Source organism: Simochromis diagramma, unplaced genomic scaffold (assembly GCF_900408965.1).
Source record: "Simochromis diagramma unplaced genomic scaffold, fSimDia1.1 OVJJ01000705.1, whole genome shotgun sequence".
NCBI lineage: Eukaryota > Metazoa > Chordata > Actinopteri > Cichliformes > Cichlidae > Simochromis > Simochromis diagramma.
The window spans coordinates 2,675,912-2,701,174 of record NW_024387448.1 but is presented as its reverse complement, the minus strand read 5'-3'; the positions used below and the strand labels follow the sequence as shown (position 1 = coordinate 2,701,174).

The following is a 25,263-nucleotide window of genomic DNA, read 5'->3' as shown; positions in this document are numbered from 1 at the left end:
TTTGCTTGGTGCAGCTGAAAACCACAAGCCACAGGAAATAATGGGCTTCAGGTGGCACCATTTAGGATGTTTTGCTAACTTTTGTATTAAAACCTTAATATTTTGAGTTGAAATATATCAGTACTAGCTAATTATTCATTAATAATAGTTTATAATGGGAAATGAATACCACATACAGTGGCTGACTTCTGCCCTTGTCATGTTTTAGTTGATTCTTAGTAATTAGGTTTTGTAATGCAGTTGAGATCTTGCATTTTAGAGCTTCTGTGGTCTCTACCACACTCTCTAATAAAAATTATTACTTTTGGCTGATAAGTTAACTAAAATTAGTTGCATACTGCGGAGTTAATCAAAACTTTTCTGTGCTGAGGGCAACTACAAAGCAGGTGGATAATGTGGGTTCATCACTATGCGTGACCCATTTTGCATTGTGCAAAGTTTTCAGTAACAGCAATCATAATATATTGTGACATGCATCGTATCAGTGTTGAACTATGCTTAACTGTACAGTGACAAATATCTAACCAAGGTTGGCATTTTATTTCCCATAATCCCAACAAATACTTTTAGTCTTTTTTATCTCGGTTGTTTTATGCCATGAATACAAAATCCTAAAATACCTGAGACAAAAATACCCGGTGGCCTCAATTCCCTTTAAAGACGAATGTTTTGAATTTTAAAAACTGCTTAAAACAACTAAAGCAACACAGCAAACATCCACACCTGTCAAATTATTCCCTAATGATCCCTTGAAACACCTCTTGTCCAATGCCTGCTCTACCTCAACACCACTCCCACACTACACCACAAGCCAGTCTTGACAGCGTGAAAGATTTAGTGAGAAAAAAATCTGAAAGGAACCAAAGGGAAATGGCAATACGAGAAGCATTTTGGGAAGAAAAGACTACCCTGGAAAAGGGGATATAAAACAAAAAGAGACCAGAGGAGCGCAATCACAATTCCTCCCATATGGTCAGTGTCTCTGATGGCTGCCTGCAGGGAATAGACAGGTGTCTGGAGCTTCTGATAGATCAGACACAACCAAAGCCCAGGGGGTGAAACGGGAAAGATGAAGGGGGAGAGGGAGTTGAAGGGGTGATAGAAAAGAGGTATGTGAAGGGTGACAGACAACTCAGTAGAGCGGGGAGACAGGTGGAAGGGAGGGAGAGAAGGGAATACAGCGAAAGGTAAAAAACAAATAAAATGGGTAGAGGCGACTGAGAAGGTGCAAGAGACAGGAAAGAAGAAATGAAGAGAGGGAAGAAATAATAAAGCTGGGATGGAGGAGTTGGGCTGGTAGAAAGAGCAAGATAGATGTAGGGCAGTGTAAATTTCCTTCGAGAGGCAGAAAGAGACAGATTTGTGTTTACTTTCCAAACTGCAGAGTCCTCTCTATATGTGCTGTCATTTAGGAGATTCGCTGCACTTGTGGAGCAGGCTGGGAAACTACACACACACTAAGCTTGGACAAAGACAAATGCACAGTTGCTGTATATGAAAAGCATCAAAGTGTACATAGGTTATTGATTTTTATTTTTGCTTTTTCTCCAATCGCTGTCATCAAACGCTCACGCAAATCCAGAACAACTCCAGGACATATATATGATTGTGGGAGCCTCCTTGTGTTGGTGGGTGTACATTTTTATAGGTCAACAGTTTTAGAAACGGGCTTCACGCTGCGTGGCGAACTAAGCACTCCTTTCCACTTACCTGTTTGTTGCCATGGTAACCGAGGGGGCTATTAGCCGAGGCGGTAAAAGTATAACAATGATCCAAAATACACCCTTTTGAACAAATAAATGGGGAGCTCAGCAGCATGTGTTATATGGACACCCATACAGCATGACCACATACTAGAGGTATTTTTAAACTGGAACTGATGTTAGTCAAGACCAGCATAACCCCACACACCCACATGCAATAACTAACATATGAATTCATCCGTATACGAAGCAGAAAAGTTTTTTTTTTTTTACCATATCATCACCCTTCCTGGCTGACGAGCAAGAAAGCAAGCAGACAAATTACCCATTTGTGAACATAATCAGAAAAAATGAGGTGGATCTATTAACAATCCCACACGCTGTCACCCGCCCAGATGTAGATTGATGAGGTGGATAGTGGACTAAATAAGCTGTCCAGAGGGACGGTTTAGCAGATGTGTTTAGGACAGCAAAACAGCCAGTGTCATGAAATTTCACCTTTTTTTTTCTTTCTGCGAGACAGTGGTCAGTCTGTCGCTGCAGTGTGTCAGAGTTCATGGTGGGTAATTGGGGGCAGTTGGTGGGACGCCTTCTGCTCTGTGGCTGATGTTACGCAGGCAAAAGCCAACACATACACATATACACACAGTGCCACAAAGTTTTGGCAAAAAATACATTGTCAGGCAGACAAAATAACACATTTTCTGCTCTGTGTGTGGTAGCAAACAGTGACAGATTGCAGGCAGTATTATGTGATTGTTACTGAAATGCTGCTGGTGGAGAAGACATCTGCAGATTTCCTAATACTGCTACACCACAGTGGAATACAGACAGACAGGTGGGGATACATTGTTGGAAATTACTGAGAGTAAGGACAGGGCCCAGATTTGCTGATTAACACAGACTAGGTGTCTATTCCATTATTATTAATATGTACTAATCAGAGATTTGGTTGCATGCTGATGTCACCAGTCTATAGGCAAAATGCTTCTTAAACTTTACTACCTCGGGTAATTGAAAGTGAAAATTATTGGTTGGTTACTTGGTCAGTTCTAACACCAGAAACTCTTAACTGAAACCAGAAATCACTAAAATAAATTTTGTACCCTGATTTTGAACTAAACTGACCCAAATGGGGGTAGCAGATCATTTTCATCAGGTCATCTAATTCTCCTGGAGTTCTGCACATATGAATAGGAAGTCTGAAATACAATTGTCTAATTTGACCTCACATTTGACCCTCCTTATAGCAGGAACTCTGTAATGCTACAAAGTAAAATAGACTTTTTAAAGTTTTTTAACAATATACAGTTGAAGGAAATGTGACTCACAGAATTTGCAACATTGAGATGCATATATCCTTTAAAACCAGCATACATTATACTGGGTGATTAATAAAACTGACTTTTCTCCATGTGACTTCGCACCTATACCAAACAGCTTGACCTGGCCTGGTAGGCTGGGCTCTAAATAAATTCAAAGCAGTTTTACTATGCTACTGTTCTTTTTATGTAATACTTCAAAACATCTAAACTGATAAATGTATAAATATACAGGGTGGGCCATTTATATGGATACACCGTAATGAAATGGGAATGGTTGGTGATATTGAAGTCCTGTTTGTGGCACATTAGTATATGTGAGGGGGCAAACTCCTCAAGATGGGTGGTGACCATGGTGGCCATTTAGAAGTCGGCCATCTTGGATACAACTTTTGTTTTTTCAATAGGAAGAGGGCCATGTGACACATCAAACTTACTGGTAATGTCACAAAACAATGGTTTGCTTGGTTTCAACGTAACTTTATTCTTTCATGAGTTATTTACAAGTTTCTGACCACTTATAACATGTGTTCAATGCGCTGCCCATTGTGTTGGATTGTCAATGCAACCCTCTTCTCCCACTCTTCACACACTGATAACACTGCAGGAGAAATGCCAGCACAAGCATCCAGTATCCGTAGTTTCAGGTGCTGCACATCTCGTATCTTCACACCATAGACAACTGCCTTCAGATGACCCCAAAGACAAAAGTCTAAGGGGGTCAGATCGGGAGACCTTGGGGGCCATTTAACTGGCCCACGACGACCAATCCACTTTCCAGGAAACTGTTCATCTAGGAATGCTCGGACCTGGCACCCATAATGTGGTGGTGCACCATCTTGCTTGAAAAACTCAGGGAACGTGCCAGCTTCAGTGCATAAAGAGGGAAACACATCATCATGTAGCAACATCATGTAGCAATTTCAAATATCCAGTGGCCTTGAGGTTTCCATTGATGAAGAATGGACCCACTATCGTTGTACCCCATATACCACACCAAACCATCACTTTTGTTGTTCCAACAGTCTTGGAGGGATCCATCCAATGTGGGTTAGTGTCAGACCAATAGCAGTGGTATTGTTTGTTAACTTCACCATTCACATAAAAGTTTGCCTCATCACTGAACAAAATCTTCTGTGTGAACTGAGGGTCCTGTTCCAATTTTTGTTTTGCCCATTCTGCAAATTCTGTGCGCCGATCTGGGTCATCCTCGTTGAGATGCTGCAGTAGCTGGAGTTTGTAAGGGTGCCATTTGTGAGTAGCTAATATCCGCCGAAGGGATGTTCGACTAATGCCACTCTCCAGTGACATGCGGAGAGTGCTACGCTCTGGGCTCTTGTTTCTTCATTAGTGACAATTTTCTTGCGTCCACATTTTGGCAAATCCAACACTGAACCAGTTTCACGAAACTTAGCAAGCAGTTTGCTGACTGTAGCATGGGAGATGGGTGGTCTCGTAGGGAGTCTTGCATTGAAATCTGCTGCAATGACCCGGTTACTGCGTTCACCAGATATCAACACAATTTCGATCCGCTCCTCACGTGTTAACCTCTTCGACATGTCAATGGCTGTGAGCAAAGAGAAACTTGTAAATAACTCATGAAAGAATAAAGTTACGTTGAAACCAAGCACACCATTGTTTTTCTTGTGACATTACCAATAAGTTTGATATGTCACATGGCCCTCTTCCTATTGAAAAAACAAAAGTTGTATCCAAAATGTCCGACTTCTGATTGGCCACCATGGTCACCACCCATCTTGAGGAGTTTGCCCCCTCACATATACTAATGTGCCACAAACAGGACTTTAATATCACCAACCATTCCCATGTTATTACGGTGTATCCATATAAATGGCCCACCCTGTATAATAAATGTTCATTTGAAAAAAAATCTTAGAAGGCCAAAAGGCCAGGTTAACCTTAGCATGTTAGCATTATCAATGTCAGGATGCTAACAGATGTAACTGTAGTTTAACAGACCCTAAAGTCATACAAAATGTGTTAAGTGCCTCCTAAAACATGTAGAAATGATGGGAATTCTATCTAAACTCATAAGCCTTGTTACCAGTTATATCGTGTAGGAAATACCTGTGACACAATTATCAGAATCAGAATCAGAATCAGAATCAGAAAGGGGTTTATTGCCAAATGTTGAGCAGGTTTACAACATTAGGAAATTGCTGCGGTGCTTCAGTGCAAACATAGTGTCATAATATATAAAAATAAGAATAAGAATTAAAAGTGCTACATAGAAAGATATGTGCATGAGATATACATGAGATATATACATGGGAATAAGAATTAAGAGTGCTACGTAGAAAGATATATACATGAGTGCAGGTGGTGATCAGTGCCAAACATGGAATGATGCAGTGACACAGCGTAGGGTCATGTGATAGTGGCGGGGACAGTCATATGGTTATTGTTCATGTGTCCAACAGCAGAGGGGAAGAAACTGTTCTTATGGCGAGAGGTTCTGGTGCGAATGGACCGGAGCCTCCTGCCTGAGGGGAGCAGGTCAAACAGACTGTATCCAGGGTGAGAAGGGTCAGCTGAGATCCGAGCTGCACGCCGCAATGTCCTGGAGGTGTACAGGTCCTGCAGGGATGGGAGTCTGCAGCCAATCACCTTCTCAGCAGAGCGCACAACACGCTGCAGTCTCTGTTTGTCCCTGATAGTGGCTCCAGCGTACCACACGGTGATGGAGGAGGTGAGGATGGACTCGATGATAGCAGTGTAGAATTGCATCATCGTCCGTGTTGGCAGGTTGAATTTCTTCAGCTGCCTCAGGAAGTACATCCTCTGCTGGGCTTTCTTGATGACGGAGGTGATGGTGGGCTCCCACTTCAGGTCCTGGGTGATGGTGGTACCCAGGAAGCGGAATGAGTCCACAGAGGTGATGGGGGTGTCAGTCAGGATGATGGGGGGGAGTGGGGCTGTGTGCTTCCTGAAGTCCACAATAATCTCCACTGTCTTCTGGGCATTCAGCACCAGGTTGTTGTGGCTGCACCAGGACACCAGGCGTTCAACCTCCCTCCTGTAGGCAGACTCATCCCCGTCCGAGATGAGCCCAATAACGGTGGTGTCATCTGCAAACTTGATTAGCTTGACAGACTGGTGGGTGGAGGTGCAGCAGTTGGTGTACAGGGAGAAGAGCAGAGGAGAAAGAACACAGCCCTGAGGGGAGCCGGTGCTGATGGTCCGGGAGTCCGAGACATTCTTTCCCAGCCTCACATGCTGCTTCCTGTCCGTCAGGAAGTCAGTGATCCACCGGCAGATGGGATCAGGCACATTCATCTGGGAAAGCTTGCCTCGGAGATGGTCTGGAAGGATGGTGTTGAAGGCAGAGCTGAAGTCCACAAACAGGATCCTGGCGTAGGTTCCTGGGGAGTCCAGATGCTGAAGGATGAAGTGTAGGGCCATGTTGATGGCGTCGTCTACAGACCTGTTGGTTCTATATGCAAACTGTAGGGGATCCAGGAGGGGGGCCGTGAGGGTCTTGAGATGGGAGAGAACTAGGCGCTCAAATGACTTCATGACCACAGATGTCAGAGCCACGGGTCTGTAGTCATTTAGTCCAGTGATCCTAGGTTTCTTGGGGACAGGGATTATGGTAGAGGACTTGAAGCAGGCAGGCACATGACATGCCTGCAGTGAAGAGTTGAAAATGCCAGAAAACACTGGGGCCAGCTCGTTTGCACAGTGTCTGAGGGTGGCAGGAGACACGCCGTCTGGGCCGGGAGCTTTCCGAGCATTCAGGTTCTTAAACTGCTTCCTCACATCTGCTTCATGAATATGAAGAGTTGTGGTGGGAGGAGGTGGTGTGAAATCCTCTTTTGTGTGGGGTGAGGAGGGGGGTGTTGTAGGTGAACGGTTTGAAGGTGGTGATGGCTCTATGGAGGGGGGAGAGGTGGGGGAATTAGTGTCCAAAGTGTCTCTATTGTTGGGGCCGTTGGAGGTGTGAAGGCTGCCTGATGGCTCGTCAAAACGGCAGTAGAAGTCGTTTAGGGTGTTGGCTAAGAGCAAGTCGTCAGTGAAGTGGGGGGTTTTAGGCTTGTAGTTGGTGATATTCCTAAAACCTTTCCACACAGAGGCCGAGTCATTCTCTGAGATCTGCTGCTGCATCTTCTCAGAGTGCTGATGTTTAGCAATGTCCACTTCTTTAGTGAACCTGTACTTGGCCTCTCTGTAGCAGTCCCTGTCTCCGCTTCTGAACGCCTTTCTCTTTTCCAGCCACAGCTTTTTGAGTTTAGGAGTAAACCAGGGTTTGTCATTGTTATAACTCACCCTGGTGCGTGATGGCACAATGCTGTCCTCACAGAAGTGGATATAGGAGGTGACAGTGTCCGTAAACTCGTCCAAGCTGTTAGAAGCAGCCTTCATTGTGTCCCAGTCTGTGGTCTCCAAACACGTGCGAAGCTCCTCCACAGCCTCGTTGCTCCACAGTTTTTTTGTCCTCACGACAGGTTTGGAGAGCTTCAGCCTCTGTCTGTACGCGGGGATTAGGTGGATCATGGCGTGGTCAGAGAGTCCGAGTGAAGCATGCGGCACCGCGCGATAGGCCCCGCTGATCGTGCTGTAGCAGTGGTCTAATGTCCTCTCCTCTCTGGTCGGGCATTTAATATACTGCTTGTATTTGGGAAGCTCATGGCTCAGATTGGCTTTGTTAAAGTCCCCAAGAGCAATGATGAGAGAGTCCGGGTATGTCCGCTCCATGTGGAGAATCTGCTTATGTAATGTGTAATGGTATCAACAGACCAATCCAAATTTAGTCTTAATTCAAGTGTGTCACAGGTCGACTATACATATTTTAACCTGTTAATATAAGTGTTAAGATGCTATAGTTTTAGTCCAGTTTTTATTTGCTAAACATTTGCCATGAAACCAGCAAAAGAGTCTACTTAAAATATCAATCTGAGCAACACTTCCCATTTTAATCTCTGTTTTGTATTTCTCTCTGTCTTCCTCATACACATAAACAAACACACACACACCACCACCCCGTGGTTCTCCTCATTCTACAGCGCCGTCACCTGCCATCTGGCATGGCGGTTCAGGCCTCATCTGGCCTCCTCTGCTGTGACAAGACAAAACACTTCAGCTGCTGCTCTTCTTCTGTAGACAATATTAACTTTATTAGGCTTGAAATGAAATGAATTCTCCCTACGCTCCAGATGTGACGGGAAAAAAAAACATCCTTTTTTGGTGTCGAAGTTGAAGCTCAGCAAACCAAATATCACCTATCACCTGTGACACATGCTGTGCGATTAGACATGTGGCAGAATTGTTTGTATAAGCTCTGACTTCTCATTGAAAAAAAAGAAATCTGCCGCACCATCACCGACAGATGAATCAACACAGATTTACAACCGTGTTATCTTCCAACTGGCAAGAATTAGTTGCTATTTTATCTTGTAAACCAGAGACATGTTTGTACATGGCTGTGTTTGAGCAGGCATAAATTCGTTCTGAGCTAGTTTTATGCTTGCCAGCTTTGAGCATCTTGGCAAATAATGTGACAGTGTGCGATACGGACAACATGTCTAATCTGTTAGCAGCACCACTTGTTGAAACAACAAACAATTCCATGTAGGAAGATGCAGCTTCCTACATGGAAGAGGCATAGGTACACAAACTTAACGTTTGGCTCTTGTATTTAAACGTTTGTTTTTTATGTTTGTAATTCTTTGCTGAGGTTTGAAAGTCATACTAGAGCAAAAAAAAAGGAATACAACCTATTTGCTTTTATTTTTTGAATGTAAATCCGTTAATGATGTTTGTACCTGTCCTCAGGAACCCTCCTGCTCTGTATCATTATTGCTGAAACTTTGCCGAGCAGCAAAACGAACAGTAACAAATGAAACTCATAGAATAAGTTTAAACAGCACATTATTAATAACTCACAACATGTGGGTACATTGGAAATGTCTTGCCGGTCCTTATATGTAAATCCTTTGCTTTCCAATGTCTATTTTTGAAAACACAACTGTTGTAAGCACAATGTAACTTCACCTCTGTGAAAATCACCTTACTCTCTAATACACACAGCTGACCAATCAAATTAAAATTTGGATTCTCTGTTATGTAACAGAGAATGTCCTGTTACACCCACTACACATGATATAGACTGACTTTAATCCATGCCAATTTGTATGGTGCTGTATATTATTAATGATATGGAAATAAGGTGCAAAAGTACACAGACTGTATGATTCTGTATGCAGCTATAGGGTATATTATGGCAAAGCAAACACTGAAGTATGTGTTAAATGGGTTTTATGCTTTCCATTACCATGACTGTACTAGAGTCTCTGTGATGTAAATTCCATCAGTAAATTCAAGCATCCATGTGTCCTGGACATTTTTTATGACTCTTCAGCTGATAAGTTATATTGCAAGGCACCAACTGTCCGTACACTCAGTCAATGCACTTTAAGCACACTTCAGAGATGTACAGTGGCTTGCAAAAGTATTCGGCCCCCTTGAACTTTTCCACATTACAGCCACAAACATGAATCAATTTTATTGGAATTCCACGTGAAAGGCCAATACAAAGTGGTGTACGCGTGAGAAGTGGAACGAAAATCATACATGATTCCAAACATTTTTTACAAATAAATAACTGAAAAGTGGGGTGTGCGTAATTATTCAGCCCCCTGAGTCAATACTTTGCAGAACCACCTTTTGCTGCAATTACAGCTGCCAGTCTTTTAGGGTATGTTTCTACCAGATTTACACATCTACAGACTGAAATCCTTGCCCATTCTTCTTTGCAAAACAGCTCCAGCTCAGTCAGATTAGATGGACAGCGTTTGTGAACAGCAGTTTTCAGATCTTGCCACAGATTCTCGATTGGATTTAGATCTGGACTTTGACTGGGCCGTTCTAACACATGAATATGTTTTGTTTTAAACCATTCGAATGTTGCCCTGGCTTTATGTTTAGGGTCGTTGTCCTGCTGGAAGGTGAACCTCCGCACCCAGTCTCTAGTCTTTTGCAGACTCCAAGAGGTTTTCTTCCAAGATTGCCCTGTATTTGGCTCCATCCATCTTCCCATCAACTCGGTTCAATCAAATCAAACATTATCAAATCAAATCAATCAATCAAACATTATTTGATTTGATTTTTATTGATTAGCATTCAAATTCAAATCTCAGTGAAAACAGTGAAAAAAACAAAAAAACAAACAGTGAAAACAGAACAAAAATCTACCAGAAAGAAAGAAAGCATGAGACAAGGCTAATCAAAAGGTATTGGCTGAAGCATTTGCTTATTATGCCAACCCTTTTCACAAAATATCTACTCTGACCAGCTTCCCTGTCCCTGCTGAAGAGAAGCACCCCCAGAGCATGATGCTGCCACCACCATGTTTGACAGTGGGGATGGTGTGTTCAGAGTGATGTGCAGTGTTAGTTTTCTGCCACACAGCGTTTTGCATTTTGGCCAAAAAGTTCCATTTTGGTCTCATCTGACCAGAGCACCTTCTTCCACATGTTTGCTGTGTGCCCCACATGGCTTGTGGCAAACTGCAAACGGGACTTCTTATGGTTTTCTGTTAACAATGGCTTTCTTCTTGCCACTCTTCCATAAAGGCCAACTTTGTGCAGTGCACGACTAATAGTTGTCCTATGGACAGATTCCCCCACCTGAGCTGTAGATCTCTGCAGCTCGTCCAGAGTCACCATGGGCCTCTTGGCTGCATTTCTGATCAGCGCTCTCCTTGTTCGGCCTGTGAGTTTAGGTGGACGGCCTTGTCTTGGTAGGTTTACAGTTGTGCCATACTCCTTCCATTTCTGAATGATCGCTTGAACAGTGCTCCGTGGGATGTTCAAGGCTTGGGAAATATTTTTGTAGCCTAAGCCTGCTTTAAATTTCTCAATAACTTTATCCCTGACCTGTCTTTTGTGTTCTTTGGACTTCATGTTGTTGTTGTTGCTCCCAGTATTCTCTTAGACAACCTCTGAGTCCGTCACAGAGCAGCTGTATTTGTACTGATATTAGATTACACACAGGTGCACTCTATTTAGTCATTAGCACTCATCAGGCAATGTCTTTGGGCAACTGACTGCACTCAGACCAAGACCCTTTGCTCGCACACCCCACTTTTCAGTTATTTATATGTAAAAAATGTTTGGAAACATGTATGATTTTCGTTCCACTTCTCACGCGTACACCACTTTGTATTGGCCTTTAACGTGGAATTCCAATAAAATTGATTCATGTTTGTGGCTGTAATGTGACAAAATGTGGAAAAGTTCAAGGGGGCTGAATACTTTTGCAAGCCGCTGTAGGCCCATTATGGCTGCCTGTGTCGCAGGTGTTACGAGACGATTTTGAAATCACATGTTGTATCAATGAACATACAATATGTAGTATGATTCAAAAGTTGGAGACATGCTGCAACAAGCAAATCAGTAAAATCAACACAATCTGGTAATATTTAAGTAGAACGGAGGTTTTCTACACTAAGGCGTCCATGTTTGAAAATTCTATCTGGCCTGAATTATTGTAGGGAATTCTGTTTCAAAGAATAATGAAAAAACAAAAACCAAACCCACTCCCCTTTGCATGCCACTCTGTGTACTCTTAAAATGGCAAACATGATCCCGAGGTTAAAGGCGCTTTGTCAAGAATCTTTACTTGACATCTCTATATTAACAGCAGATGGGAGCCTAGCCTGTTTTGTTGCCTTTGAGCTGTGCACTTCTTATGAAATAGCTCACAGCTGACTTACTCTGAGTGGGTGCCGTGGAAAACTGTAGAAATTCTAAATCAATACACATAAACTGGGGGTTGTTGTTATTTTGCAATCATGCACCTCAAGCTTGCAGCACTCCACACCATGCTGACGTCTTGCAAGTCTCTGTGGTAATGAATGCATCTCATGAAGAGAAACAAATCAGGTGAATACGTGTATAATCTCAGACAGATACGGAGAGCAGCACTGTTATTCTGGAGTTAGAGAGCTATTAAGGCTTGGACAGATACTCTAGAGTCCAGGCAGCTCTTGCATCTGGCGGGCTAGCTGGCGGGCGTACAGTTGGACACACTGCGTAGATAAATTCATAAATAATTCTCTCATTGTATAGCTGCTCACTACAGCTGGCAGGCAGAACAAGCTAGAGAATCCACCGACTTGAAAACTATGTCAGAACAGGCTCTGGGTTTACGAGCCAAGGTGAGAGCTTTCATCTATAAATCTTTAAATGAACTTGTGTCATATGATAACGTATTTTTCTCTTCTCACTTATCATCTCAGAGCGTTTTCTTTCAATAAGTCTGTGTCATCTGTGTCTCGATGTGGCTGTTATTCCACATTCTGCTTTATCGTCACACTGAACTGGGACACAGCTGAAATATTCAGGGTCAGTGGACAGCACTCATGGCTTTGGATTCAGGCCCTCGGTTTCCAACAAGTTGGATTTGGGCTCCAGTTTGGCACATGGCAGCAGATGAAAATGCATTAAAATCACAGTCCCGCCATAAATAAATAAATAAATTGATACATAAATAAATGAAAGGCATCTAAAAATGGGATAATGACTTTTGATGAATATTGCAGAGACTGAGCATATTCATTCTTACTTTCACAACAAAACCATGATTCAAATTGAGCTGAAATGAATCACAAATCAAGGTTATAGCTGCGTCTTTAGCACCATTTCTACACACATGAATAACATTTGTATGTCTCACAAAAGTGTGAATTGTGTGTGTGTGTGGAAAGGAAAAGGATTTGAAAAGGGTGTCTCGATATCAATGCAAACACCTTGTGACTGTGCCACCCAATTTAAATTTGCTGTCAGCGAAGCCGACAGCTGTGGAAACAATGGATGTCTCTCAATATACTTTTTCTCAAATTTTTCTAGTTCATTGTTTTTTCTTTTCTGCTTCAAGCTACACTCGACCACTGAATTAAACCAGGGCTGATGGAAAGTGAGAAAGTTCAGTCACAGAAACTACAAACTTACAACATAAAGTACTGAAAGCACTTGAAAGGCTGAAAAGTAAATGAAATTATATGCAACCAGAAAAATCATTGTAGACTTGTGGGAAAAGATGGTTTGTAGAACTGGAACTTGCATGGCTACAGATATGTAGACGTTACATCCCAGTCCTCAAATTACAATGTTTTTTGTCTCTTTGGTACAAAGTATAAACAAAACCAGGCCGTTCTTCTGTGCTTTGTTGCACAGATATTCTTTCTCCAAAAATATGTAATTTGCTCAAATGTACCTATTACCTACAACTACATATATACACTCACAGAGCATCTGTGCACCTGTTAATGTGTTCAGTTATTCAATCAACCAATCAAAGTGAAATCTAGAGCTTTCACTTAATGCTCAGATCAAATATCAGTGATTTTGACAGCAGCATTTACGGTGCTGCACAGAGTTTTTTATGAATCTTTGGAAAACCTTCTGCTAAGTTGCAGCTACATTCACACTAAGGCTACATAAGGCTTTGCAACTTTGCACAAACGTCATCTGTAACATATCCAAAGTTGGCTGAGTTTTCCTGCTCTGGGCCAAAATAAATAGAGCTCTGATGCAGTAGTGCAGTAGGTTTTCCATTATCATGAAGGTGCACACTGGAAAAGAGTGTAGCCTGGTCTGATGAGTCTTTGTTTCTGCTGAGCGTGCAGATGGTCAGACTTTGGGCTAAACAGAATGAATCCATAAAACCTTCTTTGTCCAGGCCAGTCTCGCTGTGGTGGTGTGGAGAAATGTCATTTTGGTGCTCTCTGGGTCTCTATAATCAGACCGCCATAGTTTGACTGCTACAGTCGGTACTGACTGTGCACCAAAGTCTACCCAGAACAACATTTTAAAAGTGATTGTAATGATGTCCCTTTAGATTCTAACCCTATAAGCATACATTTTGGTGAAAGGTCAAAGAGACAAACAATGAGGGAACACTTAATCAGAGTATAGCATTGAGTCAGTTAAACTTGATATTGATCTGCTCAGTTAAGTAGCAGAGGGGGTTGTTAATCAGTTTCAGCTGCTTTAGTGTTAATGAAATTAACAACCGCTGCACTGGAGGGACAACAATGAGACAAACCCTCAAAACAGTATTTCTTGATGCATGCTCAAGCATCCAGTTAAGTAAATCCCAAAAGGTTGATTCTGTTCATCTGGATGTAACGTTTTCAGTGGGAGAAACGTTTCGTCACACATCCAAGTGACTTCATCAGTCTCAGCTGACTGCAGGTTTCCCCAATCTTATAAACAGTGTAATTGCATAATGAATGAAACCAGCACTACTGTAGGAACAATGGGCTGGGAGGGAAACGTTTCTCCGACTGAAAACGCTACATCCAGATGAACAGAATCAAACTTTTGGGGACCCAAAACAGGAACGCTGTTACAGCTGGAGGTCTCACACATTTTTCCCTCCTTATCGTTCATGACAGTTTTTACTAGACTACACGAGCTCAGTGATGCCCTGGTCCAGATCTATCCCAAGGACACCATCTATCGCCTCATTAGCAGCACGCCCCAATATTGCCAGGCACGCATAGAAGCATGTGGGGGCTAAGTGCTATTTTGAGTTGCTGCAATGACATTTTGGCAAAATGGACTAGCTGGTTGCATCATTTGTGGCTCACACATTACCGGGTCTATATCAGTATAGATTTCCAGCATGATTTTTTTCCCCATTGAGATCTGACCTTTTTTCATAGTGTTCTGTTGATATTTTTGAGCAGTGTATTTTTTATATTTGCTAATTAGAATGATTATTTTCTTTGTTGCCTGATTTCCAAGACCTAATAGAGAAAATAATTTAATAAAGATAAAATAACAAATTCTGATTGCCTAGCATTAGTGTTAGAGTTAAAGGTCACCGAGGAGGAATTAGACCTACCAGTGCATACCAATAATACGTCATTAAAACAGAACATTGTAGCGGGACAGCTGTTTCCATGCTTACTGCGTCATTCTTGACAGTTCAATTTTACCCTGCTCCAAATACAAATTAAATGAATTCGGTTGTTTTGATAGTTACTGGCATTTCATCTCAGGGTGTAATATAATGTCATTTTTGCATCTCCCTGTTTTACAAACGTGTCCCTTTATACACCTGCTATGTCTGTATCATCAGCTCAGATTAACAGTTAACAGTCCTATTTTATAGACTGACAAAATCCACACCGGGTACCTGAACAGGTGGCACTTATTTAAATCACAGATTTGTGAGCCAGGGGACTTTAGTTAAGGATCAGTTGGGATGTTTGTGTTTTGAAAAAGCTTCTTCTTATCAAAAGCCTGGGAATGACAGACCATCTCACCGTTGTCATAATCCAGTGCATATAAATAAGACAGCACCTTTGACAAAGCTGTGTTAACATGATGTATGAATGAGAACAGGGTGAGGTCGGTAAATTAAACCAGCCGATTCTTTCACAATGTCTTTTGTCTGGTCACAAAGAAATGTTAAGCTAAACTGATACAGTTACCAAAGGTAGCTTTGAGTTGTATGCTGTGAATTTAATTATGAGTCACAATCAACAGCCCCGCTCTTAGATGCATGTTGCTCAGATCTCGGATGTCAGAGCTTCCTGCCAGCACATGAAAGGACTGCATGTCAGAAACAAGCGCAGAGCAGGCTTCCGCTGCGTTCCGCTTCACCCTGGTAATGATGACAGTCAGTTTCTGAGACCGGGTACAAATGATAACCCATCCAATATGTGGCATATCAGGAATATCAAATGTATTAAAATGTGTGTGTGTCACTGCAGGCTACATGGTGGTTACAGGATGAGCATATTAGAGTTGAATTTACCCTGCACAAATTGACACGAAAATGGGTCTCTCATTTTTCTTTCAACTCAGACTTCCCAACTTCATGCGGACCCCAGCCAATTTTCTCTCTCCTCATTTTCAACTCTTTTAAAAATTATAATGAAACAGCAGTCAGGCTTGGCCCCCTTTGTGATCACAAAGTTACCCCTCATTTTTCTGCTCGTTTTCCCAATCTGTTCCTCCATTCTCTTTTTCTTCTTCCAAAGACATCCACTTTTTTCCTGTTATATCCTCTTTTGGAACGGTTCATTTGTCACATAAGAAATACTGCAAGCAGTTCATTCTCAAGGCTTCGCATTTAATTTAAGATTAAAAGGAGGAAGGAGACAAAGGAACGGGATAAAACAATCATTGCCATCTTTAACCTTGAACACGTTGTAGAAAAGAAAAGGGACAGATCAAGTGGATGGATTTGTTCACACATATATTGCAAAAAATGTTGTTTTCAATACACTACAGTTGTTAAAAAGTTTTTTTCGTTGTAATTGCCACTTATTTTTAGAAATGGCTTGCCCATCGGAAAGTAAGTCACTGTGTGAGCGTTTCTATAACAGCAGTTTAAAGCTATGAATGACATCTGCTTGGCACTTCTATTATTTATGGCAGGCTACAATTACCCTCTTTTGCAATTTTTTCTTCTGTTTCTCGCTCCATCTATTTACGCTCTCAGCGGGATTCCTGGGAAGAAGTGTGGAGTCATTATCTTAACTGCAGAGGAGCTCAGTAACTGCAGGGTCAGTATACACACGTGCACAAACACATGCACACACACAACCTACATGTCACTGAACAATATTGCACTGTTAATTTTTGTGTTGTAGGAGTTTGCAGTCACATTAGTCTATTTAAGTTTTTTTATATAGCACCAACTCACAATAACAATCACCTCAACATGTTTTATATCATAAGGTAAACAATAATAGACAGAAATCCTGCCTCGCCTGTGTCTTGTCAAGCCTCCATCACTGTGTCTGGAGTTTTGCCACTTCCTGTTTTATTTTTTAGTCTTTGTCTTGTGTGTATTATGCTTTAGTTTTGCTTACCTTGTCTCATCTTCCTTGAGTGTAGCCATCTTTCTTTTTCCCCACCTTCATAGCTTCATAGCTTCTCGTTGTCCTGTGCATATATTCATTGTTTCGTCTTCATTTGTTCTCATGTTGTGGACTCCATGTGTCTGTATTGGTTCCACAGTTCTCAGGAAGTTCTCAGGAAGTTCTCAGGAAGTTCTCAGTTCGCATCTAGTCAGAGTTTTGTAGTTTTGTATTCTGTTTTTGCACCTAAGTTCTCAATAAAACAGTTTTTTTTTTACCTTTTATTTTATTTACCTATTACTTCTGTATATTTCTGTCCTAACCTGCCTTCGCACAGTGTATTATGACAACTGGGACATGTGGAGTCCCTCAGGATTTGATTTTCAGGCCACTGTTTTCATTCTACAATCTTGACCACCTCATTAAGTACACCTGTTTAACTACCGTGTAAAGCAAATGTATAATCAGCTAATCACATCATCATCCCTGGTAATGAATGTTTGAGTTTGTCCACTAAATCACTTTAAATCCACCCACCTTTATACTGAGTTTTGTAAATAGAGTGCCAATAGCCATTTGATATTTTGCTGGCCACTCTTCTCCACAGTTCTCTAAATATATTTAAGATTAACTGTCAAGGTGGTTTCCTGCTATGAACTATGGGATTTTCTCCTTTATTTTTGCCAACCCCTTGCCACAGCAATATATTAATACCAAACAGGCAGTCAGACGCTAACAGAATTTCGATGTGTGTGTTTGTGTGCTCCAGATAACATTATGTGAACAGGCTTATCTCGGAAATATTTACTATTGCTACTCTGGGACATATCGCCCCTGACAAGCTCCAAATGTTTTTCAGAAATTTTGAGAAGTGTGTGTGTGTGTGTGTGCGCGTGCGCAAGCTGACAACCCCTAGCTGCCAATGACAAGCTTCAGTTTCCCCTAATGCCTTCCTTTAGGAGAAAATAGCTAAAAGGCCATTCTATCTATCTATCTATCTGTCTGTCTGTCTGTCTGTCTAACCAGAAGCAGAAATAATACTGCTCCTTATTAACTGCTATAACGGTGTATACATATTTATGAAGCATTCCCTCTGCTCCTGCTTGCAATATTGCAGCCATCCCATAATAAAATAAGTTTCTTTTCCTAATAAAATTTGTAATTTTAATAAAAAAAATGGATTATAACCACTGTAATCAGTGCATGCATTCAGTTATTAAAGCATAAAAACCATTGGTGTGCTGCTGGTTCAGATTCTGTTCCTATTTGCTTCAACATTATGCACGGATTTTTACCTCACCAGGTATTTTGTATTCTGTGCGAAGCTCTGTTTTGAAAACTATTGTGAGCACACACATACAAAGTCCCACAAAAACCTTCACCTTTGTGACCAAGAAAGGAGTTGTTGAAGGAAACAAAGTTGCTGACTTAAAAACTGTAATTGCTTCTGAATTATATTGACACCTGCTCTTCCTCTCTGTCAGGATATCGCTACCATGCAGCTGTGTGCCAACAAGCTGGATAAAAAAGACTTTTTTGGCAAGTCTGACCCCTTCCTGGTTTTCTACCGCAGTAATGAGGATGGAACGTGAGTGTTGACATTTGGGGTGGGCTCAGACCTCAGACACACACACACACACACCTCTCTCTCTCTCTCTCTCTGTCTCTCTCTGCATATATGTATATATATATATATATATATATATATATATATATATATACATATATATATATATATATATATATATATATATATATATATATATATATATATACATATATATATATATATATATATAAACACCCAGCACGCCCCTGCGGGCGGTTTATCCTTCAAGCTCGGGTCCTCTACCAGAGGCCTGGGAGCTTGAGGGTCCTGCGCAGTATCTTAGCTGTTCCCAGGACTGCGCTCTTCTGGACAGAGATCTCCGATGTTATTCCCGGGATCTGGTGGAGCCACTCGCCTAGCTTGGGAGTCACCGCACCTAGTGCTCCGATTACCACGGGGACCACCGTTACCTTCACCCTCCACATCCTCTCGAGCTCTTCTCTGAGCCCTTGGTATTTCTCCAGCTTCTCGTGTTCCTTCTTCCTGATATTGCTGTCATTCGGAACCGCTACATCGATCACTACGGCCATCTTCTTCTGTTTGTCTACCACCACTATGTCCGGTTGGTTAGCCACCAACACCCCTAATATATATATATATATATATATATATATATATTAGGGGTGCAACGATACACAAAATTCACGGTTCGGTTCGGTTCAATACTTTGGTGTCACGGTTCGATATTTTTTCGATACAAAAAATGTTCATGCATTTTTAATTTGTCATTTATTAAAATTATAAATATATATTTTAACTCAAAAGTACAGTTTTTAAATTTAACCCTAACCCTTGTGCGTGTTTTTTATTTTGACAGCGAATGCGCACCTGCGGACCACTTATGTGCAGCCCTGGTTATTTAGCTCATCATATTGCAGCCACAGAAATTCTTTTGTCCATGAAACCATAAAGCTGCACTTTCTTTTTGCCTTATAGTCTGATTTGTCATAACTTCTCCGTTTTGTGGTAAGCTTTTCTTTGGCTGTCACTTCTTCACCCTGACCTGTCTTATTTGGCTCAGCAGAACTGAAATGCTTTTACACGCTCACTCACATAAGCTCAGCGATTCTCTGCGCGATCAACCTCTCACATGTTTAAGCTTGCTGCGGGAGATTTCACTTGTCATGTTTGCATAGTAAGCTAACGATTAATAAGACGATGTCAGAGGAATTGGTGCACAAATTATCATCACTCACAGATCAGTGCTGTCGCTCTCTATACACACTTCGCACGATTGCAAAGTGAAAGCAAAAAAACAAGCGCAAATTCAAACGCGATTTCAATATGTCACATATTGACAGTGGCTCACCGATGCCAATGACATAATTACCCAGCTACATTTCTGAAAGAATGCAAAAGCATTGACATATATTTTTCCTACAATAGCCCGACGGGCAGGGAAGAGATAGATTTTGGTAGCCCGACTGAAAAAATCGCTAGCTCCGGGACGTCGGGCTAGCGATATTGCAAGCCCTGTATCTGATTGAGGAATCACTCATCTTTGGAAAAGAGAGTTTATTACAGAGAAATGGCTCTTTCCAAAATAAAAGCTATACTATCCGCTTCTTCTGGGCTATATTCTCAGCAGCATAAGGAGAATCATGTGCTAACAGCTGTCTAAATGACTCTGCTAAAGTTAGTAGCATGCTTGCTTTTTTTTGTCTGCTTCCACTTGTCTTTGCACTAGGATGATGTCGGCGTAAATGTGCAGTCATATTCGTTGTGTTCCCACTAGTGCTTTCAGGTTAATCTCGTTGAAATGACCTTAACGCCACAACACGGCAAATCTCCGTTAACGAGCTACCGCCGATCGCTCCGTGCATGGGGCTAGACGGCCAACACGTTAACGAGCTAACTGCGCTAACACACTAGTTCCCACCAATGTAATTGAGCATTGCATGGCACATCCAACATACTGTTTTACTTTAGTCCATGACTCGCTTACCTTCAGGGTCATACGTCACATGAAAACCAAAATAATTCCAAACGCCAGATCTGAATGTTGCAAGTAGAGCTTAACTTCTGTCTCGCTAGCTTGCCCTGCGCTCTTCCTTCTGACTATGCTGTCTGTGTTGAGCGCTCAGTGGATCTGCGCTCGACAGTGCAGCCTAGGCGGAGTAGTCGAACACAGATTCACTGAGCGCTCAACACAGACAGCATCGTCAGAAGGAAAATTGATAAAATAAATTACAAATGTTGTATTGTTCGATACATATGCGTACCGAACCGAAAGCACTGTATCGAACGGTTCAATATCGATACGAATATCGTTGCACCGCTAATATATATATATATATATATATATATGTATTAGGCGTGCAACGATACACAAAATTCACGGTTCGGTTCGATACTTTGGTGTCACGGTTCGATATTTTTTCGATACAAAAAAATGTTCATGCCTTTTTAATTTGTCATTTATTAAAATTATAAATATATATTTTAACTCAAAAGTACAGTTTTTAAATTTAATGTTGCTGAAATAACAAAGTAATAAAATAAAAAAAATCTATCTGATTGAGAAATCACTCATCTTTGGAAAAGAGAGTTTATTACAGAGAAATGGCTCTTTCCAAAATAAAAGCTATACTATGCGCTTCTTCTGGGGTATATTCTCAGCAGGATATTAAACATATCAGGTCCCCATAAGGAGAATCATGTGCTAACGGCTGTCTAAATGACTCGGGTAAAGTTTGTAGCATGCGTGCTTGTTGTTTTTGTCTGCTTCCCCTTGTCTTTGCATGTCAGCATAAATGTGCAGTCATATTCATTGTGTTCCCACTAGTGTTGTCAGCGTTAATCACATTGAAATGACGTTAACGCCACAACACGGCAAATCTCCGTTAACGAGCTACCGCGGATCGCCCCGTGCATGGGGCTGGACGGCCAATACGTTAACGAGCCAATACGTTAACGAGCTAACTGCGCTAACGCACTAGTTCGCACCAATGTAATTGAGCATTGCGTGGCACATCTGACATACTGTTTTACTTTAGTCCATGACGCGCTTACCTTCAGGGTCATACTTCACATGAAAACCAAAATAGTTCCAAACACCACATCTGAATGAGGGTGGGGGAGGTTCAATTTGCCATGTTGCAAGGAGAGCTTAACTTCTGTCTCGCTAGCTTGCCCTGCTCTCAGTGAATCTGCGTTCGACTACTCCACCTAGGCTGCACTGTCGAGTGCAGATCCACTGAGCGCTCAACACAGACAGCATCGTCAGAAGGAAAGTTGATAAAATAAATTAAAAATTTTGTATTGTTCGATACATATGCGTACCGAATCAAAAGCACTGTATCGAACGGTTCAATATCGATACGAGTATCGTTGCACCCCTAATATGTATGTATGTATAGGGGTACAAATCTCTGATTAGCAAAAAAATCACATCCTATTTGAGATTGTAAAGTTTTAAATTCCAGGACATATTATTATTACGTATATACAACCTCAGTAATAAACAGTAATACATGGCATCTTATACCGTGATGTTATTCTTAACAATTCTACGCCAAAATCTCTGGCTCTATTCCACAGCATGACTTTTACCGTCTTCCTTCTCTCACCCCAACAGGTCATTGCAGATGGCTGCCCCTCCCTTTCTTCCTGTTAAAAGGGAGTTTTTCCTTCCCACTGTCGCCAAAGTGCTTGCTCATAGGGGGTCATGGGTTTTTTTCTGTATGTACTATTGTAGTGTCTGCCTTAAAATATAAAGTGCCATCAGGCAACTGTTGTTGTGATTTGGAGCTATATAAATAAAATTGAATTGAACTGAATTCAAAATATGGAAGTAGTGTGTAAAAAACTAACTACACCCTTAGTGTTTCCATAAGAATTAAGAGTCTAAGTAGCCAGGTGGTGGCAACGTGGTTACGTGAGCGTGAGCAACCATATAAAAGCAGAAGTTTTGTCATTTTGGAGCTCTGGAGTTTTCAAGTGTGTGTTAATGCACTGGTAAGGAGGAAAGACATCAGCAATGATCTGACATCATTTCATTTGCAAAATTTAACACTCTTCAGCCTGTGGGGCTGCGAAATAATGACTGTTGCTCCAAACCACTTCCAGTACTTATTCCCAAGTGGTGCTGTGTAGCAGAAAGCACTCAATAAGTGCTACTTTCAACTGTGAAACAGCACACAAACACATTATTAGTAGAAGAAAGGTTATGGAAGGTGTTCTGTGAAGGTGTTTCATATGAAGACCACATTTAATAATACCCATTGTCACATCTGGTTCACACACTTATTTTCCATACAAATCAACTTTGCTGCACGTACACTTCTGACTCGAGTTCCACCAGAAGTCACATTTGTTTACGTTTTTAGATCACTTCGACTGCTGTGCCTTGGAGAGATTTTTGTAGTAATAAAAAAAAACAGGAAGGAGAAGAAAATAAAACTCTTCTGTTATATCCTCTGGATATACTTAAGCAGACAGAAAAAATATAAAAGCTTACAATGCCTTTTGCTCAATTGCAGAGGAAGGAATGGGAGATTAGTGGGGGGATCTTCACTGGTACAAAAGGAGTAGTATAAATGTTCTTTCCCTTTTTGTTCCTCATGGCTGATTTTTTTTGCTTGCAGGTTCACCATCTGCCACAAGACAGAGGTGATCAAGAACACACTGAACCCAGTGTGGCAGTCCTTCACCATTCCTGTTAGAGCTCTCTGCAATGGTGACTATGACAGGTCAGAAAACATGATCAAATTTAATATCGAGGTATTTTATGACTATTTAGAAACCTTCAGAGATCTTCCATGTTGTAAGCTATTTGTTTTCTCTGGGTAAAGTAAGAACAATCGGGCACAGATAGACTTTTAAGTGGATGACATCGCCTGTTGCTGGGGCGGTCAGAATAATGCCAGCAGTCGGTCGTGGTGTCCCAGGGACCAGCACTGGTGTTATTGAGACTGACCTAGTTTGAACACAGCCCTGTGTTACATATTCAGTCAGGCTGGACCATGCTGAGCATTTGTTAAGCCACTGACTGCAGAAATGCACAGTGCCACCGTTGCTATAACAAGGACTCCTGTCATAAATCTGACAGATTTTTGTGAATTCATCACATTTTATATTTGAACCACTTTAAGCCGGTGGATTTATATATAACGTTTTGTGATGTTTATCAATATTTGAGACTTTCTAGCTGTATGTAATGCTACAGCTATTGCTGTAATGCTAATGCTACAGCTAATGCTATTGAGGAAAGGCTGGTTGGAGACCACAGCACAAACAAAATTGTTGTGATCATGTGCAACAAACTTTCAATCTTATTGCCTTTAAAATCTTTTTCTTCAAAGACAGAGAACAGATCTGAGACCATTTGCAGTCATTTGCAGTCTTCAAAGGGACTTTGCTTTGTTAGGACGGAGATAAAACTGGAATTAGATGGAGTCATTGGCTATCAGTCTTTTAACAATTTGTGACTTAATGGGGTGAAATTGGCAGTTACATAGCTGTTTGTGACAGTATGTCAAAAACACGGAAATTCACATTAAACAGTCCAGCCAGGACTTCATAGATTTAAAACAGAAATTCCAAATAGTTATATATTTATTGCAAGACTGCAATTTAAGTGCAACATATTAGTAACTGATTCTATAAACATTTCAACATCTGAAGAAAACCTCCAGAAAACAGTCATAGACGTAAATGAATGGTCGTAAAAGTGGGACTGTTCGTGACTACAAGGAAAACTCAAGAATCAACATTTCCACATTTAAAATCAGAGTGAAGAATTCCATATTACAACAAGTTGATAAGTTCAAATTATTTGGATTGCAAAGTCAAAAAAAGCTTTCTTTGACTTAGCAAAGATTTTAAATGATTGATAAATTTCCTTCAAGTCAAAGTGATTCCTTGATGACTATATACATATCTTCATGTATGGAAATGGAGCTGGGACAATAAATAAGAAAACTGTAGACACCATTAACCTCCTAAGACCTGAACTCTTTCATGGCATGCATTTTTAACTTCTCTTTGCTATTTGGGCTGATTGGGACCTGATGAATGTAAAAACAAAGAATTACCTGATTTGTTTTACCTGATTTTTGTTTCTCAGAAAAATTAGATCCACATATGAGGACATTTGTTTTAAATTTCGATAGGACAGTGGAATGTCCTCGTAAGTGGATATCAGGCCCTTGTAGAGCACAATTGTGTATTTTGGTCTAGACAACCCAAAATGTGATGTCCACATATGTGGACGCCAGGTCATAGGAGGTTAAGGCAGCAGAGAAGTGGTTCGTCAGCAGATGATGAGAATGTCATACATGGAAAGACTGACTATTGAAGAGCTTTTCAAAAAGAGCAAAGACCAGAAAATGTCTATGTAAAAATGTCAGAAAGCAAGATTCTTTGGACACATAATGAGAAGCGACTTTGACTATGACTTTGTACATGTGGAAAAATCTAAGGCAAGAGAAGCAAAGGCAGAAGAAGAGAAACCCAGACTGGAAAAAGAAAACCTCGAATATGTTCCTGCACTGTTTGACTGAGAGAGCACCTTGGAGGACCATGGCCACCAACACCATTCAGCAAGGCACTTAAGAAGAATGACACAGGCACTTGCTTTTCTATAGGGCTATAACAAGGATACAAAAGGTCGGCAACCAGTTGAGTTTCATTCATTGGTGCAGACTTACTGAGACAGTTTGAAATGTGTGAATAATCTGAGGTTATAAATGACACTGCTGTTGTTTGGAGACAGGGAGACCTGTGCAGTTACCTCGTAATGGAAACCAACAACTTCTGGACGACCAGTTGGTCACCACAACTAGTTTT

At 41.2% G+C, this 25,263-nt stretch overlaps 1 protein-coding gene across 2 annotated transcripts in view; it reads left to right on the top strand.

Annotated features, from left to right (window-relative positions):
• The window catches only part of cpne9 (copine family member IX), a 109,705-nt gene that overhangs the window by 54,403 nt on the left and 30,039 nt on the right, over positions 1–25,263 (top strand). For both annotated transcript variants that reach the window (XM_040013709.1, XM_040013708.1), the window contains exons 7-9: positions 16,505–16,568; positions 18,350–18,453; positions 23,061–23,165. In XM_040013709.1, coding sequence (XP_039869643.1) covers positions 16,505–16,568; positions 18,350–18,453; positions 23,061–23,165 — 273 coding nt within the window. The remainder of the gene's footprint in view (positions 1–16,504; positions 16,569–18,349; positions 18,454–23,060; positions 23,166–25,263) is intronic.